Raw genomic sequence first — 10,309 nt, forward strand, 5'->3', positions numbered from 1 at the left:
ATTGTCATATGTAATATCGCTTAAAATTCTTCTTATACCTTGTACGTTAACCTTAAAGGAGTTGAGCAGTCACATTTTCTTAACAAAAAAGTTTTCTTTTTGGGGATTTTGACAATAAGGACAGTTCTAATAGGAGGATGGGGCAGAATGAGATATAATAACTTAATATAATTTGTAGATGTCCATAGTGTAACTTTATGCAGACAGGCCTCCAGTTTGGAGCTGCAGCTTCTCCTTAAGGTGATTGATTTTACATATTTTCTCTACAGGTTAAATAGTGCATATTGAAGTACTTACAAAGTCTTGAGAGTTCTGCATCTACATCAGGAAATACAATGTACAATGAATAAACCAATTTTAAATGAATTTTTAATTTTTTTAAATTTAAGTGCACAGGCAGCCAGTGAAGATAAACAATATGACTTACAGAAACAGATGAGGAGGGCCCTGCTCAAACATGCTTACAATCTAGAGGGAGTTTTGGCAAGAGGTAAAAGTACCACTGTTAGGGATAGACCTAATCACTATGAAGAGCTTTGAAAGATTCAGAATTTTGAAATTAATCCTGAAGCGCACAGGCAGCCAGTGAAGAGACTGACAGAGGGGAGAGGTGTTAGTAAAGCGATGGTGAGTAAAATAAGTCCTTGCAGCAACGTTCATGGTGGATCGTAGAGGGAGAAGACAAGCTAACAGGGTTATAATAGTCAAAGCATGAGATATGAGGCCATGAACAAGATAAGAAGTTTGGTTTTGGAGAGACTGAGTTTTAGGAAATGTGCAGACATCCAGTTTAGAGACAGAGTTACACTATCGAAGACAGAAGGAGAGAGATCAGGAGAGGATAGGTAGATCTTGGTGCCATTGCCATTCAGGTGGTATTGGAAGCCAAAGGTTGAGATTAGTTTTCCAAGTGAGGTCGTGTAAAGTGAGGAGGGGTCAAAGCACTTTGAGGGTGAAAGTGTTATTGGAGAGGGAGATGCTAAAGGTGCAGTCATAAAGACAGGATGTGAAGAAGGAGAGAAGTGTTCAATAGTGTCAAAATCAGCAGAAAGGTTCACTTGGATTAGTATAGAGTAGTGGTCCATGGGCTTGACAGTGATGAGGTCATTAGTGACTTTAGAAAGGGCGGTCTCAGTAGAATGTTGAGAATGGAATCCAGATTGATGAGGATCAAACAATTTTTTTAAGAACCTTTGAGGCAAATTGAAGTAGATATGGGAACATACTTTGCCAGATCAGTTATGTCCAAGGAGAACTTTTGGTAGGGAGAGGTTGAAAATAACCTGAGTGACTTAGGTGTTCTTCTAAATAAAGGTGTGTTTAATCCTTAAGAGTTGCAGAAACAACTGGATTTTTGGACTTGTTACCTTCAAAACATCTTTAGGACTGTTAAATAACTACATTTATAGAAATAACCTACAGCATTTTCTTTTTCTTAGAGAATGTATTAAAATATGTTTTGATTTAAAGTGTGGGGCTATTAATGAAAGCAGGTATCTGTGACAGAACTATCAACTTACATTTTCTGTACTTGTCTCCCCTACGCTAAAAAAAGCGTGCTGAAACTAATTCTCTACTCTGGCTTCTCATAGTTTATTTAGATTACAGAAGTGCAAATTGACAGAGCTGCTTTTATACACAATACTGGTTCATAGAAATAAAGTTGAAGTGTTAACATTTTGTGTGTTTAGAAATGGCTGCATTTTTGTGTTAATAAGTGCACTTTGAACTTCGGTGAACTGTTCTCTGGGCAGTATTTTGAAAAAGTGCCAAGTACTGTCAGAAAACGAATTTGAAAAGAAAAAGGGTCATCTGCTTTGGTCACTCGCTTAAAGGGAAACTATGGAAAAATATTTTCCAACTTGCATAGTTACATAGGCTGAAAAAAGACATGCGTCCATCAAGTTCAGCGTTTCCTATATCGGTTAATTTGTTGCTGTTGATCCAAAAGAAGGCAAAAAACCCCAGTTTGGCTCTTTCCAATTTTGCACTAACCAGGGAAAAAATTCCTTCTTGACACCAAAATGGCAGTCAGATTTCTCCTTGGATCAATAAGCTGTTTCCCCATAATCAAAGATTATATCCCCGAATATTATGTTTTTCCATCCAGTTGCTGTTTAAACGTCTGTACAGACTCAGATAAAACTACCTCTGCAGGCAGAGAATTCCACCTCCTTGTGGTCCTTACTGTAAAAAACCCTTTTCTCTGCTTTAGACTAAATCTCCTTTCTTCCAGTCTAAACGCATGACCACGTGTCCTATGCATAGTCCTGTTTATTAACAGATTTCCACACAATGGTTTGTATTGGCCCTGAACATATTTAATATTATCATATCCCCTCTGAGGCGACGTTTTTCTAAACTAAACAGATTTAAATTTGTTAACCTTTCTTCATAACTATAGTGCTCCATTCCTTTATTCATTTTGTAGCCCGCCTCTGCACCCTTTCTAGTGCTATGATATGCTTTTTTAGAATAGGTGCCCAAAATTGCACAGCATATTCAAGGTGCGGCCTTACCATTGATTTATGCAGAGGCAAAATTATATTTTTATCCTGTGAATTGATGCCCCTTTTTATACACGACAATACCTTACTGGCCTTAGCAACTGCTGACTGACATTGCACATTGTTGCCTAGTTTGTTGTCTAGAACAATTCCCAAATCCTTCGCATTTGTCGTGACCCCTAACTCACTACCGTTTAGGGTGTAGGTTGCTTGTTCCCTATCCCGAAGTGCATAACTTTACATTTATCGACATTGAATTTGCATCTAGACCAATTTCCTTTAGTTTGAAGACTAACCTATTGTGTGGAACTGTGTCAAACGCCTTGGCAAAATCCAAGTAAATTACATCCACTGCAACACCCTGATCTACACTTCTACTTACTTCTTCATAGAATGCAATTAAATTAGTTTGACAGGACCTATGTTTCATAAAACCATGCTGATTTTTGCTAAAAATACTGTTCTTACAATACAATGCTGTATATATAAATGTAAGTTAGCATTAACAAAAACAATGTTTTATCTCATTTTGCTCCAATAACTCTGCTGACCTGGAGGCTGCCGTTGTCAGTCAATATATTTCGGCAGATTATCTTCAGTTACTTACTAGAAAGGACACCTGTCTGGATCTGGTGAAAACTAACAACATAGAGATTTTTTTTTAAATATTCGATTAAGGGAGTATTTGAGGAACAGTGACCATAACATGATGACACTGGAAATTCACTAAAGCAAACTAGAAGAGGCTCCACCAAAATGCTGAATTTTAAGAAGGCCGACTTCAACAGGTTAAGAATGTCCCTTAAGATAATTGACTGGGATGAATTCTTTGTAGCAAGAAGTACAGAAGTACAATAAGTGTGTCCCTTTGGGTGACATGCAAAGGAATGAAATAAAAAACAATGTGGTTAAACAGTCAGGTAATAAGAAAAAAAAGATATCATTTGAGACATGAATTAAAAAGATCAGCAGCATAATTTTATGAAATACAAAGATGCTAACAATTGCAAAAGAGCAATTAGTATGGCTAAATTAGATAATGAGAAACTGAAATCCAATGACGGCAAGAGAAATATCCCATTATTATTTTTTTAATACATAAACAATGAAAAAAAACTAAGGATGGGAATTTTGGCCCATTGAGTTCTGAAATTGGTAAATTGGTTAGCAAAGATCCGAAGATGTAGTTAAAATACAATAACAGACACACACATGCTAACACATTAGTCACACACGCTTTTAACACACTGTATGCTGACATAGACTAATGCCTTACAGTAACACATACCACCATACACTCATACGTGCTAACACCACACTCTTGTACGCATGCACACACTATCCAAAAACATACACACACTCTGACTCTGGCACCATACCTACACACTATAGGTAGGGACACATGTAAAAGAAGAAATGAAAAGCAAATGAAAGTGCATTTTGCTAAACCCTAAATGTATACAATAATGCACTCACAAAAGACTATACAAAGAGTACATCTGTTAAAATCTTTTATACATACATTTTGCCCGGTTCAAAGGGGTCAGTACGGTTTTATGAAGCACAATAAAATCCTCCAACTGGGCAAAAGTGGTAAGTGCAGTGCTTCAAGGTTCTGTTCTAGGCCAGGTGTTATTTAATGTCTTGCAAAGGGTGTTTAAAGTCATGTGTCTGTCTTGACAGAAGATGCAAAATTTACATAATGTAATGTAGTCTGAGCAAGGCATTACTTCCCTGCCAAAGAGATTTGGTCAAATTGGAGATCTGGGCAGCCAAGTGGCAGATGAGATTTAATGTTGACAAATGGAAAGTTATGCATTTTGGGGAAACTAAAAATAAACATATACCTTAAATGAGGTTGTGTTGGGCAAATCATTAAATAAAAAAGATTTGGGAATAATTGTAGACGATAAACAGTGGTTCAATGTCAGCTGTAGAAATATCAGCAAGATATTGTCATGTGTGTATATATAAAAAAAACAAACTCATGGAAGGAAAATATAAGTTTGGCTCAGCCTATAGTGAGAAGTGGCCTGTGGGGAATAAATGATCGTCCTGTCCATTGTGTCTGCAGTACAGCAGGATTTGAGGCGGCATGTGGGAGTTGCTTGGTTGTGGGTGGGCAGTCCCCGGTATCCATCAACTGTGTCCATGGTACCACTGGCTTTATTATATTGAAAAAATATACAAGGATATGATTGGTTATAATGGCAAGATTGGTTTTAGCTTGTTGATACAGTGAGTAATCAGATTGCCATTTTGGAGTCGAGAAGGATTTTTTTTGTTTGTTTTTTCTCTCTGCTGGGTGATATACAGTGAGCCATTGTATTACTTACAAAAAGGCAGCATGAGGAGAATGCATACTAATGTATAAAATGCAGCTACCTAATGACTATATAACTATATTTATATAAATATTGGTTTTGTCTGATACTGTTCCACTTAGGCAAAACATGAATTGTGCATTATAGAATGTTAAGCAAATAAGCCTTTGCTGAACTCTGAACTTTATGGATTGATAAACTGTGTCTACATTTGTGACATATGACAATTTGAGCATTCCTTGAAAATACCGTATTTACTCGATTTATAAGAGGATCCCCCCCCCCCAAAATCTGAATATTAATTTAGGGGAAAAAACCTGAATATAAGATGACCCTATAGGAAAAAAGTTTTTACTAGTAAATATGAATTCATGTAAACTATTTTTTTCATATTTAATAAAAGCTATGATTTGAGAGAAAAAAGTTTTTATTTCCTTTTATTTGCCAACCTGCCTCCCTAGTTATGCACATCTGCCCCAGGCTTGCCACTCTGCCCCCAGTAATGCCTTATACCCCCATATATGCCATTCTGCCTCCCTGATATGGCTTTTAGCCCCACGGTGGAAGTACCGGCAGCTGCTGAGGTTACCAGACAGGAGGATCCAGGTCCCCTGCAGCGCTGTGGGGGATCTGGATCTTAGTCTCATAGTCTCTATTTGAGGTCTGATTATAAGACTAGGGGTATTTTTCAGAGCATTTGCTCCGAAAAAAAACTTGTTTTTATAATCAAGTAAATATGGTATATGAAAGAGGCAAATTCTGTGAAAGTTTTTGGCATTCGACAATACTAGAAATGATTGTAATGCTGTACTTTGTTATAAACGTGTAAAAGAAATACTATTATTATATTTGTTGTAATATAGCCTCAAGATATCCCAGATGGACATCGCGCTCCACCCCCTCTTTCACTGCGAAGTATTGATACTCAGACACCTGGAGCAGCTGACTGTGGAAGCAACAATAGCAGCCGCTCACAATCTATTTCACCAGCCTCCTTCATTACAATCTCAAACAACTTCAGTCAGGAGAGCCCTTCTTTGGTGAATGACGTAACTGGAGATCCACGAGACAAAGGTATTAAACTCCAATAACATTTATATATTCATAACAGTTATGTTTTCATGAGTACACTAAACTGAAAATTATTGTGGTATTAATTTACATTGTACAGTATTATTAGAGCTTTGGATTTGTTATTTTGGATAATTCTTTACCTTGCGGTTGATAATTATTGCAAAGATTTGATAAATACACCAGATCCGCTTTTCACTGACATTGAATTACAGTTTTTGGGAAGATTTGTCACCATGTCACTACTTCTATTAATAAATTATTACACATTTTAGTTTATAAGCCTAGTTTTATACAGGCAGGTGGAAGTGTACACATGTTTATCATAGTAGTTAAACTATTGCCTCCATTTGCCTTAAAACTGTTAATGGTACAATCCTTAAATTGCAGAGAATGGAAATCACTCGCCTCTTCCCAAATATGCCACATCTCCAAAACCAAACAACAGCTATATGTTCAAACGAGAACCTCCAGAGGGTTGTGAGAAGGTGAAAGTGTTTGAAGAAAGCGCGTAAGTACAATTTTACACCAACAAGATGTTTAGTTCTAGCACGCAGTTGTTTGCACAAGTATTTAAAAAAATAAAAAAAATCAATAAAAAAGGATTGGGCAGACAGTGAGTGCAGACTGCATGTTAAACTATTTGCATAATGTTAATTGACTGGTATTAAACTACATATTTCTATCTCTCATGGCCATAGTTTGTGCAGGACAAATCAGCTTTGTTTTTTTCTAATCCCTGGAGGAAAGTGAGAAGAATAATTTTTCTTGCTTTCTCTCACGCGAACAAGAACGTCAACAATCTGTCCCCCATCTGTTTCACTTTTCTTTCTTTTTCGCAAACCTGGCTGCTTTTAACCCCTTCAATCCCAGGGGTTTTTGGTACCTCAAAGCCCAGAGCAATTTTGCAATTAATTTTTGCGCTATGTCGGTTCAGCGATGATTCTCTTTTCCTGTGAATAGTGTACCCATATAAACTATATATTGTTTTTTCAAGGAAAGATAGAGCTTTCTTTTGATACCATAGTTGGATGATTAGCTGAAAATTTAGAATTAGAAATTTAGTAAAAACTAGCAAAAATTTGAAAAAAACATGTTTTTTTTTAATTTTCCCTCTGAATCCTCACAAAATTAGTCCGTTTTGGTCTTTTGAGTGCGGACTTCGCCTACCAAGAAAAACTTTTCATCCCAGCTCTCTATTGTACCAAATGTGTGAGTGCACATGTGACATGTATGCGCAAGAAGACTGTATGCACAGACAACGCATTCAACATGTTTTACTATGTTTTAAGTTATGCTGTAATGCCTCGATGTTGACATTAACCAACACAGAGATCAGCATCAGGGGATGTCTGGCCCCTCCCAGGGGTGTCAACAACTGTATGGCAGCGGACGGCCGTTTTAAGAGTTTAGGAGGCGATCAACAATTGCCTCCTAAACTTTTCTGGTGTAGCTGAAATGCCTCGAAAGCGAGGTATTTAGCAAAACCGAACACCCACCCAAATTAAAAATTAAATAAAATCAAGTTGCCAAAGTTTCCAAGAGGGTCTCTCTGGCTCCCCTTGCAGGTTGAATACAGCCATGCAAGTCAATCGAGTCCAGCTTTCTAATCACAATGTGATTAGTGGAAAAAAAATTGTAACATGAAAAGAAATGTTAAATAATAAAAGGACAAAAGAAATGTTAAAACAGTCATTGTTACGAATGGTACAAAAAATAAAATCAGCCATTGTCATGAAGGGCTTAATGAAAATGTGTGGCAGGGGTAAACGCTCTCTATGTAAAATGATTGGCAGGGTAATAAATATAATAACAAACATTATAGTAATGATAATCCAATTTACAAATTGAACTAATGCATGCAGTGGTGGGGGGGTGGTGGCAGAGTCGTAATGTGTGAAATAGTTTGATGTTTTGTTTGAATGGTACACCACTGGTGAGTGTTTGCGCAAAGTCTCGGGGATTTTTTCCTTTTTTTTTTTTTTAAATAACCGTTCCAGTTTTTGCATGATATGTTTTCAGGCAGCTCCATGTTGGCCATTTGAATGTGTTCTAACTCTTCTATCTTAGCCCAATCTACAAGACAAACACATTGGCTCCTTGTCACACTGCCTGTGGTAAACATACATCATTGTTAATCATCTACCCAGGCACTCTGACTAATTAAACTTTGTTGAGGAACAGGCTTAATTTGCATTGCCATAAATAATCATCTCAGTGTGGTGTGCAGGGAAAGTCTCCCAAAATATCACCTGACATCCTTTATCTATAGACCTGGAGGTTGTTTTTATCTGCTTTGCCTATAGCACTATACAGCACTGTTGGATTTCCCTTTTTATAATACCCAGTTTACCTTCTAGTTAGTGCTCATTGTTCACAGATATTATATATATGTATATATAAGGAAGCTCATCAAAATACAGATTTTGTTAAAAATAAAAAAAAAACACTTTATTTTCACAGGCCAAAACCACTTCATGAAATACCACCCTTCTACTGTCCTGACAAGAACAAGGTGAACTTTATTCCAAAGAGTGGCTCTGCGTTCTGCTTAGTCAGCATCCTCAAGCCTCTGTTGCCAAATCAGGAAATCACGTTCAAGAGCTCCAGCCATACGCTTGCGGTGCCGACCAGTATCCCAACATCACTTGTTCAGAATTTCAACATGGCATCACTATCAGCAAGTCTTGAACAGGAGCGTAATTCCCGTGGGACAAATACTTTTGTCTCTCCAATGTCTCTTCTGCACCCAACTGGGCAAATTGATGAAGAAGATGATTAAAAAAAATCTAGTTTACTATTGTAAAAAGAGAAGGGCACTTCTCATCAAATGAAAATACTCCAAATGCAGTACTGAAATAAGATGTTCTAAATACTGGACTTAACTACATTTGTATTAAATGTACAGAATGGAAAACCATTGTGTTAGCAGTATTAAGACTGCTTTTGGAAGAGCTTGCTCTTTTAGGAATTAGATTTTTCCTTTGCTTAGTTTTCTGTTTTGACCCCTTAACCATTGGTAATGTTAATGAGCTAAGGCTTTACCAGACTTTTAGTTCTAAAAAAAAAAAAAAAAAAAAACCTATAAAAAAAAAAAAAAAAAAGATGTTTAAAATCTTTATGCTGCGTTTACCCTTTTTTCTGTCATTATGTTAATTGTTTTCATCTGCTTTTAAATGCTTATGTTTGAACAATTTCTGCTGGCCAGTGATAGCAGTGTAATCATGATGGAGAAGGAGGTGGACTCAACCATCCATCTAATTCCAGAATGTATTTTTTTTATTTGCATGTTTAGAAACGGTCTCTTTCTATGGAGGGGACAACTTGCTGGGTGTGGTATTTAAACTGACCTCAGACCAAATACATTATTGACCAGACAAGCCCCTTCTTTACCCCCTCAAAAGGTTAATGTTTTGTGAAGTAGTAACAGAATGTATAAATAAGGTATAATAAAATGACTAGGTAAGTGGAAACTGATTTGTCCCGTGGCATTGTGTAGCATCCCTTAGTCCTCTTGTAACAGAAAATATTGTGATATTTAGAGTAATATGTCAATTGCTGACTTTTGTTTGGATGCCATTCTTTTTGTGTGGGTTTTTATGCACACTGTCAATCAACCTCTTCAGAACTCCAAAGCATAGTTCATAAGGATTTTCTAGTATCTGCTGCTTCCACAAGGCAACAGTAAAAGACCAGTTTGTTCTTGTCGAGAGAAAATGCTGTGTATTCATGAGGCACAAACATGTCCAATTTGTCTTCTGTTTTTAAGTATCTTCTACATAGTGAAATGTAAATATACATGCTGCTAACGCGAAAGAGTCTGTTCAGCAGAATTTGTGCTCTCCTACAGTACACTGTTGGATCATCCACATATACATATTTCCCAAAGGTAATTTATCTTATCAGGGGTGCATTGTGTGTTAATACTATAAAAGAAGGCATGTCTTTACCTTTGCAAACAGTTAATAAAACTGGTAATTGCAGGGGCGTCAATCACTCAATGGATTTTCCTTTGTAGTCTGTGTTTAACTGTTTTGTTCGAAAAGCAAATTTTGGCTGATGCTGTTATCTCCTTTATCTCTCAAAAGCAGTACTGCTCCAAGAATTAAGAAACCTTTGCTCATTGTTTTCTGATGTGTCTTAAGTCACTCCAACTGTTATTAGGCTGGTTACACAGAAATTTCTTTGTGGCCATTGACTATCTTAAACAGGGTTCCTCAGAAAGTTACTGTTAATTCTTGTTCTATGACGCACAATTTCTCTACTCTCATCGGTTAAGTTTTAGAAGAGAACCCATTTTTGTATGCCAGCTGTTATTTCATACACGGTAAAAGTCTATCACAGTACCCCAAACATGGAATAAACCAGTTTGTGAGTAGGTCATAATGGACCTGACATGATCTATCT

General features: G+C 36.8%; 1 protein-coding gene across 1 annotated transcript in view; it reads left to right on the plus strand.

Annotated features, from left to right (window-relative positions):
* The window catches only part of LOC149287570 (protein FAM117B-like), a 34,247-nt gene extending 25,563 nt beyond the window's left edge, over positions 1 to 8,684 (plus strand). The window contains exons 6-8 of the mRNA XM_089492764.1: positions 5,695 to 5,905; positions 6,293 to 6,413; positions 8,366 to 8,684. Coding sequence (XP_089348890.1) covers positions 5,695 to 5,905; positions 6,293 to 6,413; positions 8,366 to 8,684 — 651 coding nt within the window. The remainder of the gene's footprint in view (positions 1 to 5,694; positions 5,906 to 6,292; positions 6,414 to 8,365) is intronic.
* The last annotated feature ends 1,625 nt before the right edge of the window (positions 8,685 to 10,309 follow it).

Source organism: Sceloporus occidentalis, unplaced genomic scaffold (genome assembly GCF_023333645.1).
Source record: "Sceloporus occidentalis isolate IW3139 unplaced genomic scaffold, rSceOcc1.0.p SCAF_59, whole genome shotgun sequence".
Taxonomy (NCBI): Eukaryota; Metazoa; Chordata; class Lepidosauria; order Squamata; family Phrynosomatidae; genus Sceloporus; species Sceloporus occidentalis.